The 21,454-nt window shown below is 41.8% G+C and overlaps 1 protein-coding gene across 1 annotated transcript in view; it reads left to right on the forward strand.

Moving 5' to 3' along the window:
- Nucleotides 1-21,454, forward strand: part of TRPM1 (transient receptor potential cation channel subfamily M member 1) — a 138,142-nt gene that overhangs the window by 95,918 nt on the left and 20,770 nt on the right. Inside the window, exons 18-24 of the mRNA XM_064296180.1 lie at nucleotides 1,531-1,989; nucleotides 3,962-4,090; nucleotides 6,480-6,731; nucleotides 15,841-16,015; nucleotides 17,613-17,633; nucleotides 18,610-18,754; nucleotides 20,725-20,927. Coding sequence (XP_064152250.1) covers nucleotides 1,531-1,989; nucleotides 3,962-4,090; nucleotides 6,480-6,731; nucleotides 15,841-16,015; nucleotides 17,613-17,633; nucleotides 18,610-18,754; nucleotides 20,725-20,927 — 1,384 coding nt within the window. The remainder of the gene's footprint in view (nucleotides 1-1,530; nucleotides 1,990-3,961; nucleotides 4,091-6,479; nucleotides 6,732-15,840; nucleotides 16,016-17,612; nucleotides 17,634-18,609; nucleotides 18,755-20,724; nucleotides 20,928-21,454) is intronic.

A 21,454-nucleotide genomic window follows, 5' to 3' on the forward strand; every position in this document is an offset into this window, starting at 1 on the left:
TTAGGGCCTGGCTCTGGATTAGGCTTTGGCTTAAGGGAATGTTGTGGCTGCTTTGATCTTCTATCCAGACCACTAAAACTTTCTCCATATCAGCAATAAGGCTGTTTTGCTTTCTTATCACTTGTATGTTCACTGGAACAGCACTATTAATTTCCTTCAGGGACTTTTATTTTTTATTCGCAGCTTGGCTAACTGTTTGGCACAAGAGGCCTAGCTTTTGGCCTATCTCGGCTTTCGACATGCCTTCCTCACTAAGCTTAATCATTTCTAGTTTTTGATTTAAAGTGACAGACGTGTAACTCTTCCTTTCACTTGAACACTTAGAGGCCCTTGTAGGGTTATTAATTGGCCTAATTTCAATACTGTCATGTCTCGGGGACTAGAGAGGCCAGAGGAGAGGGAGAGATAGATGGGGGAGACAGCCAGTTGTACAGCAGTCAGAACACACACAGCATTTATCGATTAAGCTCACCATCTTACAAAGGCGCAATTTGTGGAGCCCCAAAACAATTACAATAGTAACATCAAAGATCACTGATCACCGTAATAGATATAATAACAATGAAAAAGTTTGAAATACTGCAAGAATTATCAAAATGTGACACAGAGACACAAAGTGAGCACATGCTGTTGGAAAAAAGGCGCTGATAGACTTACTCAACGCAGGGTTGCCACAAACCCTCAATTTGTAAAAAAAAATGCAATATCTGCGAAGCACAAAAACCAAGGTATGCCTGTACTGATGTTTTATAAAATGGTTTAATAGATGGTAGGAATAGCCCTTTTGTGTTTTTCTTAATAATGAATTATTGAGGAAAATTTTTTATCAGCCCTGAACATTGAGACACACAGCCCAACACTGATAAAAACAGCCACATGGTTCTTCTTCTGTGGATCATGTATTGTCTAGGCTGAGCCCAATTCCATTCTCCTTTGGCGAGGCCCTTTAGTCTTCCAACTCTCATAACTGCGCTTGACTCACATATTCACATGGTTAAGAGCTCGGCTACTAACCAAAAGGTCAGCAGTTCAAATCCAATAGCCACACCTTGGAAACCCTACGGGGCAATTCTACTCTGTCCTGTAGGGTCACCATGAGTCGGAATCGATTCAATAGCAAGGGGTCCGGTTTTTTTGATATTCACATTTCCATGTAAGTTATTTCTAAATAAAATATTTTGAATCTGTTTTACTGGAGGAGAATAATTTTTTATATTTTAATTTAAAGATTTCTCTGCTTTGAAATTCAGTGTAAGATCTTTGTTTTTTAAGCAGAGATTATACATTATGCTTCTTGTCATTCATCTAAAAAGTTCGGTGGGTGTTCTTAAATTTTTGACAGTCTGCAATTCTACCAATTTACAAAAATAAGCTGCAGAATATTAGAGCAGGGGTAAACACATTCCAGGTTTTCAAGGTCTTGACTAATGTTAAAACTTATAATAAAAAATTTTTTTTAATTAACTATAATGGGAAAATTGTCTCAAATTGCCATAGTTTACAAACAGATTTATTTCTCATCATCCACAGGTTATAATAGGGATTCTTCTTCCCCCCACCATCTTGTTTTTGGAATTTCGCACTTGTGATGACTTCTCATATCAAACATCCAAGGAAAACGAAGATGGCAAAGAAAAGGAAGAGGAGAACATGGTCAGTGTTACCCTTGGTCATAAGAGTAGCAACTTGCTCTCATTTTCAAAATGGTTTGTGATTTCTCTTACTATGAATTTAAGAATCTCGGTAATTGGAAGATATTATAAGTCTTTACAAGGTACCTGTCTATTAAATACCACTCTGAGGTACGTGGCATTTCCCATTAGCAACTGTTGCCTTGTGCTGTGCTCTGTTTTCCAGGACGCAAATGCAGATGCTGGATCAAGGAAGGGGGACGAGGAGAATGAGCACAAAAAGCAAAGAAGTATTCCCATTGGGACAAAGATCTGTGAATTCTATAACGCGCCCATTGTCAAGTTCTGGTTTTACACAGTAATGACTCCTCATTAGCATTTGCCGTTTAGCTTTTTTTTTTTCTTTTAATACTTACATATGTCAGGATCAAGAAAAAATGTCAAGGGCTTAAAAAAAGTCTTTAAAAATTCATTGACTTAAATGAGGTATGACAACAAAATTGGGACTAATGGATACCTTTAACTAAAATTGGATCAGCTGTATTGTCATACATTTATACATACTATATGTATCAATTTGGCCATCCTAGTCCCAAATACATCATTTCATAAAGCAAAATAGTCACATTCTATTTGCTTAAGTTGAAGGATTTTTTAAAATGTCTTCAGAAATACAAAATTTGGAAAATATTTTATTTTAAAATGAACAAAGACAGCCAGTGTTTGAACAAACTCACAGATTCCATTTTTCATGAAACCAATGGAGCTATTAAAAGGGCGTTGCTGAACCCAGATTGTAAACTCTGAGAATAGGGGAGCAAATCAAGGCTTCTCTGCTGTGAAGTGCACACCGAGCTGGGCAGTCACATTGTCCTCTGCCATCTTCAGTGGTCACTGTTTTGACAGGTCAGGATGGCATGGTGTGCCCACAAGGGCAGCCTCAGGGTGCCCACGGGGAAGGAGTGCAGCCCCCTGCCAGGCTTCTCCTAGGAAATCCCAAGAACTGAGCCATAGCCTGCACCAGGCAGGCCCTGGCACTGGGGTTCCATTTGACTGGGTGGGAGAAGATGATGGGATGTGAGGAGCCTGGTCCCAGGCTATACACTGGGCAATGCATGAGGGGGAGCCGGGGTGAGAAGAGGCAGAGCTCTGGGGATGGCAGTTCAGAGCTGTTTGGGGACCCAGGGTAACCTTGGGCCTGGCCTGACTCCAGAAACCCAACCTTTTGGCCACCATACCTGATAATGCGGGTGAAGCCACTGTCAACCACCCTCTTCTGCTCAGAGCCAGCTGAGGGCGGGGCTGGGCCCAGCCAGCAGGAGAGGTTGGCCACTGGTGCTGCTGAAGAGGGCTTCTCAACCCTGGCCTCACCCAGACCCTCTGAATGCTGTCTCTGGGCATAAGGGAAGGAGCCTGCACATTGTGTAGCTTCCCTGGGGATTCTGATGCACCCCAAAGTTTGAGAACCCTGGCTCTAATCCCCCTGCAAGGAACAGATGGTGAATACATGGAATTTTACCATCAACCTCAGCAGTGGATCCAGGTTTTATTGGACCTGAAACTTATACAATTCAGCAGATGGGGGTTGGGGGGAGGGAGTCTATAAAACAAAAATGGCAACAGAATCACAAATACACAATTGCTAGGACCTCCCCAAGCCTTGGGAAGGGGCCTGTGCCAGTGAGGAGTCCTGAAGCTGAAGCTTTGTCAGCTTCACAGGGAATCAGCCCCAGACAAGCTCCCCCCACCCCATACCTCATCCCTATGCACCTCACCTACCCCCCAACCCCCAACTCCATCTTTTCTTGCCACAAAGATAGGGGCTGCACTGTGGCCACAGCATGTCATTAGACATGTCAAGCTAACCGAGAGAGCTCATGCCTGGTCAAACAACTCATCAGCATGGCCTCCCTTCTCCCACTCTCCCATTAGTTGTGAAAGATTCAAGAGGGGAATTTTCAAGGCAGCAAGGAGAAAGTAACATTTTCCAGTTTCCAGGAATATAAGAGACACACCATTAAACTATTATAAGTTTCACTGTGTGTCATAATTTTGTGCAACTTCATAATTTCCCCATGAGGATGATAAGTAACAACACACATACGTCTTCCTGTAGAAAATGAAATCCCGGGGCTCACATCATGGCGAAATGCCTCCCCGCCTGCTTCAAACTTCTCTACTGTGCTGGTGATTTGAACGGAAGGCTTCTTCTAAATGAGTTGGTCACATTGGAAAGATTTGTTTTAGAAGACGTGTCCACGTGAAAATAGGGTTTCAAAACTTTATTTGAACACATTACCAAACACCACTAACAGCTGCTCTTATTTCAGATCTCATACTTGGGCTATCTCCTGCTGTTTAATTATGTCATCCTGGTGAGGATGGACCGCTGGCCCTCGATCCAAGAGTGGGTGGTCATCTCCTACATTGTGAGCCTGGCCCTGGAGAAGATCCGAGAGGTGAGGACTCCAAAGGCCCAGCCAGCCCCACTAACCACTGACTGCAAATTAGAGATGGCCGCTTGTTGCAAAAACATCTCATAAACATTATACGTGCCATGAGACTTTTCTTTAGCAATGTCACATTCCCAAGTTTATTCCACTCACTTGCTTAAAATGTCTAGGTCCCTGCTTCCAGCTGAATTTGAAAGAACTAGCAAATCAAAACACGAGGCAAAGTAAATGATGTTTAGTGATAAAACAGGCCTGAGTCTGGATAAACACTGCCGAGAACCTGAGATGTACCAATTACTACAAGTGGGTACAAATTTGGGCTTGGTTTTCTGGAAGCTAAAACTAGAAACACAGAGATGTAGGAGGTGAAATGTTTCCTGTGACTTCATGCTCTGAGCCACCTGTCACAGGTCAGGCTCCCTCTGCCTGTGATGGAGAATCTCGTGCAAGCAATTTATTAAGGAGGGCTCTCGGAGGGCCAGGTGAGGGCAGGAGAGGAGGCGAGGAGTGGTCTCAGGTGAAATCTGAGCCCCACCTACTCCTGCAAGTGGCTTTGAGTGTTTTGGACGCCATAGACTGTGGTCCACCCTGAGCCGAGGGTGGAGTTTTGTACCCCACCTCCATCAGTCGTTTGCACTGACTGGAGAGACAGCTCCAACTACCCAAGGACAAGGCTCCCAAGAAGGCGGAAGGTGTGAGCCTACCTGCAGCACTGAAACAGATGGAGACGGGCCCACACACCTGGTGAAAGGCCTGCAGGGGATCTGGGCAGGCACTAAATCACCTGCGACAAACAGAGCAAGCAATATTTTCAACTAAATGTTGAAAAAGAACAGGCACCATCTACGATCCTTACATTATAAAGGGCTTAAAACGTAAGTCAGAGAGGCAGTCTCCGCAGGTGGCAGAGGAAATACGGGCCAGGTAGTCCTCTTTCTAATATAATCCACAAGTTTCACTTTACTAGATTAGCTTAGAAAGTTTTATCCAAGAAAAAAACAATAAACCGGAACTGAAAAAGCACACAGCATGTTTCAGATTCTTTCTCCAGCTGATATAGAACCATTACCATTACTTTGCACTTATTATTGAACCTTTCACTGAACTTAAAAATATGATGGAGAACCTCTTCCAGGTAATGAGTTTGATGCCAGTGGTGTCTAATGACAATTAGTGTCTAATGAGAGGCTGAAAGCCCCTGGGTGCAAATGGTTCCCACTCAGCTACTAACCTGAAGGTTGGCAATTCAAATCTACCCATCGGTGCCATGGAAGAAAGGCCTGGTGATCTACTTCCGTAAGATTGCAGCCAAGAAAACCCTGTGGAGCAGAGTTCTACTCTGAAACACGTGGGGTTGCCATGAGTCACAGTCCATTGACGGCAATGGTTTTTTTAATGAGAGCCTGACCAACCACAGTTGTAAGAGAAATCAAAAAAGCATCAGACCCAAAGTTTTATAGCTCATCATGTCCACTACTACTCTTTCACCTCTAAAAAAAAGATTGGGTTTTATTCGAACTCTGCAAATGTTAAAGCTAGGATTTCCAGAATGGCTGCCTTGCATAGCTTAGTGCATCACAATCCTTGCTAAAAGCCAGCCATACAGTAAGACACTGCTCTTTATTCCAGGAGCTTAGCCCCAGTCACAGGAAAAAGGAAGGAGCCATCAGCCAGTGCGCACTGGTTGTTAAAATAACGAATTCCTTCTTTGTTGGCTGGTAACTAGCCACCACCCATGCCAGGCCTGGGACCTACCTCCAGCCCCACTCCAGCACTATAGCTGAGTCTGCTGGGATGGGTCTGTGCGTGCCCAAGCCATGCTGCTGTTAGATATTTCCAGTTTTACTCTGAGGAAGTGCCCATTTAATCAGTGGTAGTTTTCCAGAGCTAGTGTCTCAAGTAGGGAAAACCAGGTTCAACTGTCTCCTGACCTCTCACATCTGAGTTGTAAAGGAATTTTGGCAAATAATTATCTCTGAGCCCAATTCTACCATCTCTCATGGGGTGGATTGCCCCCATGGGAACATGCAAGGCTCATCTCTGCTCCGGAGTTTTTGTCCTATGCCAAGTCTGGAACATGAGCTAGCAGGCACACGTCCAGATAGTTAGAAAAGAAATCAAGCTGCTTTAAGTACAGCCAGAAGGATATAATTTAGAAGGCATTTCCTGATAGTGATGTTTGTGAAACCCTGAATCTAAGAATACGGAGGATTCCATGGAATTCCCCTGTCTAAATATCGCTCTCTGCCTGAGAAGGCTGGTGCTTAGAGGTCTTAAACAGGAAATGGGACCAGATGCCTTGGGATGCTCCACCAGGCTACCCGTCCAGGAGTCTAAGACAATGAGACGGAACACACGCTCTTAGTTTATGCATCCTTTGGGCGTTTGTTTTCAGATCCTCATGTCAGAACCAGGCAAACTCAGCCAGAAGATAAAAGTTTGGCTTCAGGAGTACTGGAACATCACTGACCTTGTGGCCATCTCTGTGTTCATGATTGGAGCCATCCTTCGCCTACAGAATCAGCCGTACATGGGCTATGGCCGAGTGATCTACTGTGTGGACATCATCTTCTGGTACATCCGAGTCCTGGACATCTTTGGTGTCAACAAGTACCTGGGGCCCTACGTGATGATGATTGGAAAGATGGTCAGTACTAACATCATGAGTGACCAAGGGCATCTTGGCTGTGCTAGACATGAGGCTAGGCCTTGGGCATGGCTTATGGAGTTTCATTTGGTCTTTCCTCTGAGGTTGGTTTCTTACAGGAAACGTTCTTTGTTGTAAGATGCACAGTTATAAGTTAATAAAAAAAAATTGACAGAGATGTGTTGGGGGCCTTGTGCTAGGCACGAGAGGGAGTATGAACAGAGATGTAGACGCTGCTCTTGAAGAGTTTCCAACCTAGTTGGGGAGGAAACACAAGCTCATGATAGTTAAATAAGAATAACAAATTTTACGCTGGAGTTCAAGGTAGCAATTGAATGGGTGCAATGGCTGTACAGAGCACCCTCCATTGCACAGAATGTATGTGTTTCAGAAAAGCATCTAGAAAATGAACTTTCTCCAAGTGAATGTGGGTAGGAGGTAGATTCTGGTGCTTACATAAGCAGGTTCTCCTCCTGGGACAGGCTGAGGGTGGGCCACAGAGCAGGGACTTAGGAGAAAGCTGAGGGGGGGACCGTGTTGGGGAGGTCCACAAGGAGGCAGCAAAGAGCACCTCAGCCCTCAAACAGGGCCCGGCAACAAGACAGTCTCCCTCAGTCAAGGCAGACAGTCACTGTCTCATGGGTGCTTGAGCAGGTGAAGGAGCCAGGGGGAAACAAGCCAGAATTCAAGTAAAAAGAGTGCCAGAGGAGGTCCTGGTGCCAGAACTGGGCAGAAAGGAGGCTCTACCACAAGCAACAATGCAAAGGCCCTGGTTCGGAGGCCAAGTGCTAGGTCAAACCAAATGGAGTAACAGGCCTGGCAAGACATGTTCTCTGCCACCTGTCTCCAGTCCTGCTGACAGGAAAGGGTATATTGCTCCCGCCAAGGAATCAGACCAATGCCAGAACTGAGGAGGTGTGGTTCTCTTGGGGGCTAGAGGGTGTCTGTAGGTGAGATCTGGTGTTGAGAGGGAGGCCAGGCCATTTGCACATTGATTCCTGTTTTAGGGTTAGAAATTTATTGACATAGAAAACAGAATACTGCCCCCCTCCAACCCCAGCAGATTACATTGAGAATAAGCCTCCCTGGCATTCACCCATTTGTCAGATGGTTGAGAGCCTGCTCTGTTCCAGGTGCTGTTCCAGGTACTGATGATACCATGGGATCAGGACAAAGTCTGTGGCTCTTTGAAGTTCACCTCCTATGAAGAGATGGACAATGAAGGAATAAGAAGGCAATCTACAAAATTGTGTCAGATAATGATTAGTGCCCTGAAGAAAATGAAGCAATGTAAAGGGAGAGAGAGTAGTAGGGCTTCTCTTGCCAAGAGAATGTTCTAGAAATCCTCTCAGAAAAGGTGATGTGTGAAGTCACCTGAAGGAGTAAGACAAGCTTTAAGAATACCTGTGGAAGACATTCCAGGCAGAGAATAACAGCAAAGGTCCTGTGAGGACCGTGGGTGAGGAGCTATGGTAAGGAAGCCAGTGTGGCCAAAGTGCAGAGAGGCCCAGGTGGTGGGCAGGCCACTCAGTGGCACTGGGCCAGATGAGGGGTTGAGGTGATGCTGACTGCAAAAGGAAGCCACAGAGCATTTCAGCAAGAGCATGATGTGGCCTGATTTGTGTTTAGAAGGGAGACTGCAGGGTTACAGGATTGGAAGCAGGGGCGAGTGACGAGAGCCTGGAGTGGTAGCAGTGGAAATGGTGCCCAGCAGCGGATCCAGATAGATTTTGAAGCCAGAACTGGCAGGATTTGGTGCTGGATAGGACATAGGGTGAGAGAGAACAGGAGGAGTCAAGAACGCTCCAAAAGTTTTGGCCTAAGTAATGGGGTGCGTGGTGGGTTCCAGTTTGGAAATGGGAGACATACAGGTCTGGAGAGGGGGATTGAAGGTTTACCTTTGGCCCTAAGTTTGGAACATGTATTAGGCACAAGTAGAGACTCACAACAGGCATTTGCAGTAGAGAGAAAAGGTCTGGGGTCTAGGGGAGGTGTCAAAGTTGGAAATAGACTTTGGAGAGTTCAGACAATGAGAAGAGGTCCAAGGCCAGGTCCTGGCAGCACTTCAATCTGTAGAGGGAAAAAAGAGAGGAGGATCCAGCAAAGGAGAATGAGGAGGGGCTGGGAGACAGAAGGGAAGCAGGAAGAGACTGAAGAAACTGTTTCAAGAAGGAAATGGTGATCCATTAAATCTATGTTGTTGAGAGGTTGAGTGAGATGAGGGCTGAAACAGCCTGTTGGATCTGGCAATGTGGAGCTCACTAGCCATCTTGTTGATGGCGGATCACAGAGACAGGGTGAGGGGAGGGAGAAAGACTGATTGGATTGGGTTCCAGAGGGAATGGTGGAAGAGAAACCGAAATCTGTTGGCCTGGACGACTCTACTGAAGACTTTCTGTGAAGGGGGCCAGAGAAATGAGTGGAAGCTGGAGGGGGATATGGGGTCAAAAATGTTAGCACTGCAGCACAACCACCATTCTAAGCCTGTTCCCGACTACTAGAAGGGCATTACCATGGAGTACTCTCTTTTTTGTTGTTGTTGTTATTTTTTAATAATTTATTTTATTTTGTTATTGTTGAGAATATACAAGCAAAACATACACCAATTCAACAGTTTCTACATGTACAATTCAGTGACATTGATTACGTTCTTCGAACTGTGCAACTGTTCTCACCCTCCTTTTCAGAGTTGTTCCTCCCTCATTAACATAAATCCACTGCCCCCTGAGGTTTCTACCTAATCTTTCAAGTTGTTGTTGCCAATTTGATCCTATATAGACAGGTCTTAAAAGAGCTTAGTGCTCAAGGTAAACATTCTTTACTAGTTAAGCTCAACTGTTGTTTGATTTTAAGAAGGCTTCAGGGGATATTTTTGGTTTGTTTAAAGATTATCCAGGGCAATAGTTTCAGGGTTCATTCCACCTCCAGGGCTCCAGAAAGTCTAAACTTCACGAGAATTTGAAATTCTGTTCTGTAGTCTTCCTCCATTCATCAGGATTCTTCCATATAATTTTTTTTTTTACATTTCTTTGGGGTTCGGGTGAAATTAGTTTCCCATTCAAAAATTTATACACATTTTGTTTCTTGACATTAGTTGCAATCCACTCAATGTGACCGCACAGTACCCACTTCCTCCCTGAGCTCCCCATTTCTATTTGCACATCTTTCCTGCCCCTTCCTGCCTTCTGAACTTTGTTTTTGGGCAAATGCTGCCCTTTTGGTCACGTATGGTTGATTGTTCTGAGAAGCACTTTCCTCACTGGCGTTATTGTTCACTTTATAAACCCGTCTATTGTTTGGCTGAAAGGTGATCTCTGGGAGTGGCTTCAGCTCCAGGTTTGAAGGATGTCTAAGGGCTTTAGTCTTGGGGGTTCCACCAGTCTCTATCAGACCCGTAAGTCTGGTCTTTTTTATGAATTAGAATTTTGTTCTATGCTTTTCTCCCACTCTGTCCAGGATCTTCTACTGTGATCTTGCTCAGAGTGGTTGGTAGTAGTAGCTGGGCAACATCTAGTTCTCCTGGTCTCAGGCTAGTGGAGGCTGGGGTTTGTGGGTCTGTTCGTCCTTTGGACTAATTGTTTCCTTGAGACTTTGATTTTCTTCACTCTTCATTGCTCCAGACAGGAAGAGACCAACAGCTGTATCTTAGAAGGCCACTCGCAACCTTTTAAGACACCAGTCATTACTTACCAAAGTAGGATGTAGGACTTTGTCTTTATGGACTATGTTATGCCAATTGACCTAGATGTCCCCGGAGACTATGGTCCTAATCTCTCAAGTCCAGTAACTCAGTCCCTTGAACTGTTTGGTTATGGCTAAGAAGTTTTCATAACTGTGCCCCCATGTGCTCTACTATATAAATGGATATATTTGTAGCACATACATATGTATGTAAAACTATCCTCTGCTAAACCTATATATGCCATCCCATACCTATTCAGCTTACATATCTACCTATGAACACACTCATAAATTATTGTGTTATTATTGTTATTGCAGGATTGTGTATGTAATATTTACCATTGTTGCTTTTTACTCTTGCGTACCACTCAGTGCCTTCCTTTGCCTTGATCATGTTGTACTACTTCTGCCATACCGTGTATTATCTTTCCCTTCACCCAAGTTAATACGTGTCTACTATCTAGTTAGTGATTTTCCCTTCCTCCCCATCCCATCTCTGGTAACCATCAATGAATTCTTCTTTCTGTGTGTAAACCTTTTCTTGACTTTTTATAGTAGTGGCCTCATACAATATTTATCCTTTTGTGATTGACTTATTTTACTTAGCATAACATCCTCCAGGTTCATCCATGTTTTGAGATGTTTTGCGGATTCACAGTTATTCTTTAATATTGCCTAGCGATAGCACTATTTTTTTTATTTATTGTTCCATTGTGTGTATATACCAGTTTATCTATTCACCGTTGATGGGCCCTTAGGCTGTTTCTATATTTTTGCTATTGTGAACAATGCTGTGAACATGAGTGTGCGTATATCTATTCATTTCATGGCTCTTATTTCTCTAGGATATATACCTAGGAATGGGATTGCTGGATCATATGGTATTTCTGTTTCTAACTTTTTAAGTATGTGCTATACTATTTTCCATGGTGGTTGACCATTTAATGTTCCGACTGCAGTGTATGAGAGTTCCAATACCCCCACACTCTCACCAGCATTTTTTGTTGTCTGATTTTTTTTTTTATCATTGCCATTATTGTGGAGGTGAGGTGATATCTCGTTGTTTTGATTTGCATCTTTCTAATGGCTAATGGGAGCCCTGATGGCACAGTGGTTAAGAGCTGCTAATCAAAGGATTGGCAGTTCGAATCCACTAACAGCTCCTTGGAAACCCTATGGGGCAGTTCTACTCTGTCCTATAGGGTCACTATGAGTGGAAATCAACTCAATGTCAACGGGTTTGGTTTTCTGGTTTAATGGCTAATTATTGTGAGCATCTCTTCATATACTTGTGGGCTGCCTGAATGTCTTCATTGGTGAAGTATCTGTTCATGTCCTTTGCCATTTTTTAAGTGAATTGTTTATCTTTTTGTTGTTGAGGTGTCAGTTTTCTATAAATTTTAGCGATTAGACCCTTGTCAGATATGACGTTGCCAAAAATCTTTTCTCAGTCTGTAGATTCTTTTTTAACTCTTTCAGAGAAGTCTTTTGGTGCATGTAAGTGTTTAATTTTTAGGAGGTTCCAGTTGTCTAGTTTATCTTCTGCTGTTTGTGCATTTTTAATTATGTTTGGTAGTCTATTTATACCACAAACTAGGACCCTAGGTTCGCCCCTATTTTTTCTTCCATGATCTTTACAGTTTTAGGTTTTACATTTAGGTCTTTGATTCACCTTGAGTTAGTTTTTGTGTATAGTGTGAAGTACGGATCCCATTTCATTTTTCTGCAAATGGATATCCGGTTTTGCCAGTACTATTTGTTAAAGAGACTATCTCTTCCCCCATTTAATGGACTCCCGCCCTTTGTTGATCGATTGTCCATAGGTGGATGGACCATGGAGTACTCTTTAACCCTTTGTATAGTACTTTCTAGAGGAGCCCTGGTGGCCCAGCTGTTAAAGTGCTTATCTGCTAACTGAAAGGTAAGCATTTCAAACCCACCAACCGCTCCACTGAAGAAAGATGTGGCAGTCTGCTCTCATAAAGATTTACAGCCTTGGAAACCCTATGAGGAAGTTCTACTCTGTCCTACAGGGCACTATGAGTCAGAAACAACTCAACAGCAGTGGGTAGAGTACGTTCTGTCTTAAGTTCTTCTGTCTTAGAACTTCTGTGACAGAAATACCATAAGTGGGTGGCTTTAAAGAACCAGAATTTATTTTCTCACAGTTCAGGAGGATAGAAGTCCAAAACCAGGGCACCAACTATAGGGGAAGACTCTCCCTTTGTTGGTTCTAGAGGAAAATTCTTGTCTCAGCTTCTCTAGGCCCACCATCTGTAGCCCTGGTGTTCCTCAGCTCCTCGAGATCTTCACATGTGCTTCTGTCTTCCCCAGTTTGTGCTCCTTGTCTCTGTGTCTATGCTGCTTCTCATAATTCAGAAGTGATTAGATTTAACAGAAACTGTTGAGTGGACACAGGAACCCGGGGCAGAAAGGGGAAGTGTGCTGTCACATTGTGGGGATTGCAACTAATGTCACAGAACAATATGTGTACAAATTTTTGTATGAGAAATTAACTTAAGCTGTAAACTTTCACCTAAAGCACAATAAAAAAGAAGAGGTGATCAGGTTTAGGACACACCCTACAGTGATATGACCTCATTAACATAACAAAGAAAGCTCTATTCCCAAACAGGATACAGGAACAGGGGTTAGGATTCCAACACAAATTTTGGGGGAACACAATTCAATTCATAATACTTTCCCCACTCCAACATTTCCCCTTGGCCATCACTTAACACTTTGTCCCTTCAGAATCGCAGAATTTCTCACATGCTACAGGACACTCTGGTTTGTACTCAAACCAGAATTTGCTCTCCTCCTCTTTCTGTGTGAACTCCATGGAAATCCACTCCAAAGTAGAGCAAGATTGCCATAATTTACCTGATCCCAAGGGTACCATCCAGGGCCTGAGGGACTTATATTTGAGGCTTCAGTTTCAATCAAGTGATTAAGTTCTTTATCACTGTAGGAAATGCAAAGTATTGTTGATAAAGTTGTATTGAAGAAATCAGTTCATGTCATGGAGGGAGTGTGAACTTTAGAATCAAACCAGGCTGGTCATTTCCTAGCTGGACACATTGCTTCATCTCTCTGAGGCTCAGTTTTGCCAATTATAAAATTGTAATATTATCCTATAGTGTGCTGGAAGATGAGCCCCCTAGGTTGGAAGGCACTATGCAATAGCTGCAACAATGGACTCAAACATACCATTGATATGATGATGGCCCAGGACCAGGCAATGTTTCACTCTGTTATACACAATGGTGCCACAAATCAAAGACAACTCAATGGCGACTAACAACAACAAAATTGTGTAGTAAAGGTGAAAAGGAAATAATGTGCCATATATATATGTTCCAAATTATATATATTTTATATATATATACGTATATATATCCTATACCCGTTTAAAAAAACCCGTTGCCGACGAGTCGATTCCGACTCATAGCAACCCTATAGGACACAGTAGGACTGCCATATATACAGACATTGGAAACCCTGGTGGTATAGTGGTTAAGCACTATGGCTGCTGACCAAGAGGTTGGCAGTTCAAACCCGCCAGGCGCTCCTTGGAAACTCTATGGGGCAGTTCTACTCTGTCCTATAGGGTCGCTATGAGTCGGAATCAACTTGATAGCAGTGGGTTTGGTTTGGACTGGTTTTATACAGACATTTATCAGGCACTCAGCATGTTAGTTTCTTTCTTTCATACCATGTTTAAAGTGAAGAATGACCAGTTTCTTTCATTTTTTATTCTTTCTGATTTAACATTAATGAGGATATTTTGACAGTAAGATAAAGGAATATCCTCCTCTTTTATAAGAGCTTGTTTCCTTCCCGGGATGTAAGAGAACATCAAGTTTCATGCAATAGGAATTCAGCAACAAAATGTTATTAGGTGCCATCGAGTCGGTTCTAACTCATAACGACCCTACATACAACAGAACAAAGCAGCGAAATAGGTGTCTCAAAATATTTATTCTACTCTTTATGCCTGGAAACATTTTTCAGCGTTCTTTAGTATGAGGACTTGGTTTTGAGATTCTATGGGTTTATTCATTTCAGAATGTTTATATAATAATACCCTGACTGACAATCTTCAAACGGGTAGTAGAAGCCAGGGTCAAAGTGTGCCCTGGTTCGTTCCCCCACCTGCATTCCGGACAATCTTCGGCTCCTGTCCTCTCGCCTGGAGTTGACATAGGTAATTAGAATTACCTGTGTTTAAATTCTTGCAAAAAGACCAGACTTAATGGTCTGACTGAGACTAGAAGGACCCCGGTGGTCATGGTCCCCAGACATTCTGTTAGCCCAGGACTGGAACCATTCTCAAAGCCAACTCTTCAGACAGGGATTGGGCTGGACTGTAAGATAAAAAATGATACTGGTGAGGAGTGATCTTCTTGGCTCAAGCAGACACATGAGACAATGTGGCCAGCTCTCGTCTTGGGGAGAGATGAGAAGGCAGAGGGGACAGAAGCTGGCTGAATGGACATAGAAGTACAGGGTGGAGAGAAGGAGTGTACTGTCTCATTAAGGGGAGAGCAACTAGAAGTACATAGCAAGGTGTATATAAACTTTTGTATGAGAGACTGACTTGATTTGTAAACTTTAACTAAAAGCATAAAAAAAATAAATAAAAATTAATTAATTAATATCACTTGGGAAGAAAAAAAAAGAATTACCTGCGTTAAAGTATGCCAAGATAAATCCATGCTGTGTGATGAGGCCAAGACAAATCCACGCTGAGGTTTACTCCAGAGCAGGCCACACAATGTGAAACTAAAAATGAACGAACAGCATATCCTTACATTACCTAAAATAGCCTGTATTAGGATTTGTCCCAGAAAAAAGTAAAAGTCTTAAGTTTAGGAAACTCTTTAAAGGGCAAGTAGTTTTCAGCTAAGAGAGATTAGGTTTAGCTTATCCCAGCAAGGACCTTCACCTTCAGGGATGTCCAAAATTAGGAATTTTACAGGTTGGGTACCCACAGTGACTAGATCATTGCTCATCATAACCGTTGCTCAGCATTTGTATAATGAATGAATAAGCATTGGTGTATACTTCTGATTCATTATTTTTTTACCATTTTAGGTATCTCCTCTTATTACTCCTTAGTTTCCCATACAGATTCCATCTTCTTTCATAGTTCTTCCCTTTCTCTGTCTGCAATTGTAGTTACTAGAGGTACATTTGTTTATGGGCAACAGTAGAGGAGAAGCAAGGACTAAGAGCAGGAGATGAGGATAGCAATGTTCTAGAGTAAGCCTTTGCATTGCAGGGAGTAGCCCCATGGACAGGGTAGAGAGAAGGAATAGAGGCTTTCATCATCCTAATTAAGCCCTTGAGAAAGCAATATAATGGACCAGGGTAATCTTGGCCCAGGAATCAAACAGTAAAAGAGGCAGGTGTTCTTTCTGTTCAGATGATCGACATGCTGTATTTTGTGGTCATCATGCTGGTCGTGCTGATGAGTTTTGGAGTAGCCCGACAAGCCATTCTGCACCCAGATGAGGAGCCTTCTTGGAGACTAGCCCGCAACATCTTCTACATGCCCTACTGGATGATCTACGGAGAGGTGTTTGCAGACCAGATAGACCGTAAGAATAGAATTCATAGTAAGATTCTCTTCCCTGCTTCTGAGGCAGATGATCGATTTCAAATTAAAGGACGAATATGTGTTCATTTGGAAACAAAATATTTTTCATTGTGCTTCACAAGGCATCAAATTATTTTGTGAAAAAAATAAGTGTACATTCGTAGATGATAAAATGTAGATTTTGAAATATCAGTAATTTCTTCTACTCTAAAAACCATTAAGCAGAATTCTGAGTCTCACTTCCCTTTAGCTGGATCTGGTGCACATCCTGTGGAATCAGTGTAGTTCCAATGCCAATCTCTTAGTTTTTCTCCAGTCCAGATTTCACTCCACCCTGGGGTAGAGATGGTGGTGTTATTCAGGTAGAATGAAATGGTAAGCATGCAGGATAACTGGGCCCTCGCATCCTCCTCCTTTTTAAGTCATCAAGCCCACTGTCTACATAGTGATCAATTTCCCCTTCACTACTGCAGTACTATTTTTATTATCACAGTGATCTGGATGCTGGAAGAGAAAACGAGCTGCAATCCTGCCGTGGATTTCTGGGGGATGTAGACCCCGGCTCCCCTCAGGCTGAGCTAGTAGGTTAGATTATCTTGTGTTGGAGGGAAGTGAAGCTCAGTGTTTCTGTGCCTATTTCACTAGGGACAGGTATGCACCACCAATGAATGAGGCTCTTTAGTTCTATTTTCATGTCAGTACCAACGTTTGCATTCACATGTTCATACTTTCTCTGCCTGTGTTCTCCTATTTGAGAACAGGAGATTTCAAACATCCTCCTGTCTTATGAAACTCAGGGTTATCAGTATGTCATCTACTCTAAGTCAGACTGATAACTGGTTCACGCAATACCTTCTCTCTAGCTTTTATAACACAATGTGATCACACTCCTACTGCAAGTACCACAAAGTCAGTTACTGAATTTGTTTGTAGCTAGGTAAGCCAGAACATAAAAATCTAATTTCATTTTAGGAGAATATTAGTTTGGGTAAATACAAGTGCATGCTAACAGCCTCAACTCCAGCATAAGCGGTAATATTTTTATTGTTTTTTTTATTATTATTAATGACAGAAGATGGAGAAACAGACTTGAGCCTATACTATGTTCAGCGACACCATTAAATGAAGGTTTCCCAACTAGGTCAATTATTACATAGTAATTTTGTATCCATTTGTGTTTACGATATGTTCGTGTTGGAACTTAAGGAATGCTTGTTCAGTGGGTTAACCTGTAAGTTAAAATGATCATCTGCCAGTAGCACCATGTCTTTCTCACAGTATTTTTTTAAACTGAGATTTTGCTATTGCCTATGACGTGTCGTAAAATAAATATCCATGAAAATATATTTTTCTAAAATTAATAGAAATAATAACTTATTAGTAAAATTAACACCCCAATCACTGTTCCTAAGCAAAAAAAAAAAAAAGCACAAGTCTGTAATTTCAAAGTTTGCGACCTTTGCATTTCTTGACAGCAAAACAGCTCTTGTGTCCTTAAATTACTTGTCTTACTTTCTCTTAACTGTCATCTTGTTTTCTTTTCTCCTCTCCTGTCACAACTAAAAAAAAAAAAATTCTGCTTTCCAATTGCTGTATAGTCTATGCCATGGAAATTAATCGTAAGTTGACATGAAATTGATGGTTATAGTGTGAAACATGTTTATTAATTAGTCTTTTCCTTAGCTGATTACTAATTGTCTTATACAAGTTTCAAATCCTTCTTTTCTGATGCCAAATGCTTTTTTAAGCTTACATAAAAGTAAGCAGTCTATAAGATCATAAAGATTACTTCACTAAACACTGTTGGGAATCATCCTATTTTTTTTCTTCTAAAATGGGTTCTATATTATATGATAAAGTATGGCATTTCAAGTGAGCAGAGAAAGGAAAGGTTTTTTTTTTTAGTGGCACCAGAGCAGTTGATGAACTGATTTGAGGGGCAGAAGGGAGTTTGATCTCTACCTCATATTCTAAAATATCTATGTCTACCTCATATTACATAATAAAATTATTTTCAACATTAATGTACAAATAAAACCAAGAAAACATAAGCTAGTGGTAAACAATTAGAAGACACAAGAACTTCCTAACGGATAAGAGTAAAGGAAGAAACCATAAAGATAGATCTGTCAGTGGAAAAATTAAGAATTTCTGTATATCAAAAACACAATGAACAAATGGGAAAATGTTTACAAATATGACAAATTAAGAATGACTGTCCTTGGAGCCCTGGTGGTGCAGTGGTTAAGAACCTGGCTGCTAAGCAAAAGGCCAACAGTTCAAATTCACCAGCTGCTCCTTGAAAACCCTGTGGGCAGTTTTATTCTGTCCTATAGGGTCTCTATGAGTCGGAATGGAATCAACTCGACAGCAACGGTATGGTTTGGGTTTTTTTTTTTTTTTTATCCCTGAGTGCAGTAATGACTTTCTCAGCTTCTTTTTCATGTGAGTTGATATTTTCACACAGAAAATTATTGCTTGTGAAATCAGAAAAAAATCAAATCAGAAAATAAATAGGTAATTTAATAATATATGTAGCAGTTACTTATTCCTTTCATTATACATACAAAACAAAAACGCAAGCTTACCTTCCAGCTCCTTGTGGTGAGAACCTGTATGATGAGGACGGCAAGCGGCTCCCGCCCTGTATCCCGGGTGCCTGGCTCACCCCCGCCATCATGGCCTGCTACCTGCTAGTGGCCAACATCCTGCTGGTGAACCTGCTGATAGCTGTCTTCAAGTACGTGCCGGGGCTGATGACCATGTTCTTGTTATTATTGCTTTACAGTCTTCCAGGTTACTCTCAGAAACTTCCCATGTTACCATGTGTCTTAGTATCTAGTGCTGCTATAACAGAAATACCACAAGTGGATGGCTTTAAAAGAGAAGTTGATTCTCTCACAGCCCAGTAGGCTAGAAGTCCAAATTCAGGGAGCTGGCTCCAGGAGAAGGCTTTCTCTCTCTGTCAGCTCTGGACGAAGGTCCTTGTGTCTTTGCTTTGTCTGGACGCATCTCAGCACAGGAACCTCAGGTCCAAGGGATGCACTCTGCTCCCAACACTGCTTTCTTGGTGGTATGGGGTCCCCCGTCTCTCTGCTCACTTCTCTCTTTTATATCTCAAAAGAGATTGGCTTTAGACACTGTCTAATCTTGTAGACCTCATCAATATAACTGCCGTTAATCCACCTTATTATATCATAGCGATAGGATTTACAACACATAGGGAAATCACATCAGATGATAAAATGCCAGACAATTATACAGTCATACAAAGGAATCATGACCTAGCCAAGTTGACAGATATTTTGGGGGGGCCAAAATTCAATCCATGGCACCATGTATTTGCACATTTTACTGGGGCTTTTTTAAAGGATATAATTTTTGCAGTCTTCTTTGTTCAATCACAAATGAATCAGCCTTTATGTATTCATAAATCATGCATCAACATTTAAATAAATTTAAATTTCATCTTTGGTTGGTATTTTAACACTTCAGCATGCATTTTAATCTCATGAAAATATTTTCTTAGATGAAAGTCTCTTGAGGTAGTTGTGCTTTTAATTCATTATCAGAGGCACAGAAAGCAATATCAACTCATAAAGAAAGCAGTATCAATTTCATAAGCTGTTACAATTACTGTGATATCATGTAAAATCTTTTTCTTATGATTTATAGAATAGAAGAAAAAATGGCCTAGGAAAGAAAAAGCTTAAATTATTAAATCAAGCTTCTTGTAAAATTTGGCCATTTGGCATGATTTGCTGAGTATGTGGCCATGCTTAGTAAATGTTGGGAAAAAAAAAAATTAGATTCTAAGATGAAATATGTACAGGAAAAATCCTTCATAAAAATATGAACTTAGAGCTGAACGGTACACTGGAGAGAATCTGGTACAAACTCCTGGGTTGAGAGATGAGGAAACTAAGGCCATGGGCGGTTAAGTGGATTTTTTAAGGTCCCAGTATCAGTAGAAGGAGCCCTGGTTGTATGATGGTTAAGGTCTTGGCTGCTAACGGGAAGGTCGGCAGTTCGAACCCACTGGCCGCTCTGAGGGAGAAAGATGTGGCAGCCTGCTCCTGTAAAGATTACAGCCTGGGACACCTAGGGGCAGTTCTACTCTTTCCTACAGGGTTGCTATGAGTTGGAATCGACTCCACGGCAGTGGGTTTGGCTTTGGTTTAGTGTCAAGAGACAACAAGCTTGATCAGGGTTTCCAACTTCTAACAACACTGCGCTTACTGTCTCCTGTTGGAGCTAAAAGAAGGCAAAGCTTGTGTACCTACCCAAAGTCCAAAAGAATGCACCATTGATCAAATCAACTTAATAATTAATCAATCCAGTGACAAAAAAGTAGTCAACTGGATGTTTGATTGAAGTGAAAGTTTAAATACATCAAAAGGCTTAGCTGAATAGCTCATACTTTAAAGTACATGAAATAAAAATTCTTGGCACATGAATCAGTAGATTGTGGTGTGGTTTTTCAAGAAAGCAGTTATAGCAATTTCAAATACACTTAATTCTTAATTATGTCCTTGATCCTAGATAATCCACGTTGACAGATAAACAAAGAGAATGGGTAATCCAGAAATCAATCCTAAATGGCACTAAAAGGCATCTTTATATTTTCATTTCAGTGGGAGTAACTGATCTGGGAAACCACAGCTTAAAAAAAATAATAATATCAATAACTTTAAAAATGTCTTTTTACAGCAATACCTTCTTTGAAGTAAAGTCAATATCCAACCAAGTGTGGAAATTCCAGAGGTACCAGCTGATTATGACATTTCATGACCGGCCAGTCTTACCACCACCCATGATCATTTTAAGCCACATCTACATCATCATTACGCGCCTTAGTGGTCACTGCAGGAAAAAAAGAGAAGGGGACCAAGAGGAACGGGATCACGGACTCAGTATGTGCAAGACCCTTTCATTTCTATCCTGGGCTAATTTCAAGAAAGTGTTCCAATTGACCACTCTCATAGAAATCTCACGAAACTACTTAAAATGTGTAAAAACACAGCACTCTAGCCCAACTGCTGTTCTTTGCAGAATGCTTTTCATTTTGTGTCAATTTTATTCTGGTTTTGTTAATTATTAGTAATTAAAATTACAGAAGCTCCCTAGCTGTGGAAAACAACTTGCACTTGACTGCTAACCTAAAGGTTGGCGGTTCCAACCCACCCGGGGGACCCAGGAAGAAAAAGCCTAGGGATCTACTCCCGTTAAGATTGTTATTAGTTGCATCAGGTCAACCCTGACTCATGACAATCCCGTATGTTACAGAGTAGAACTGTTCCAAAGGGTTTTCTTGGCTGTAATCTTTACAGAAGCAGATCACCAGGCCTTTTCTTCTGAGGTAGGGCTGGGTGGATTTGAACCACCAACTTTAGGTTGGCAGTTGAGACAAACTGCACCACCTAGGGTCTTTGCCATTAAG

The sequence above is a fragment of the Loxodonta africana genome, chromosome 13, assembly GCF_030014295.1.
Source record: "Loxodonta africana isolate mLoxAfr1 chromosome 13, mLoxAfr1.hap2, whole genome shotgun sequence".
NCBI classification, from domain to species: domain Eukaryota; kingdom Metazoa; phylum Chordata; class Mammalia; order Proboscidea; family Elephantidae; genus Loxodonta; species Loxodonta africana.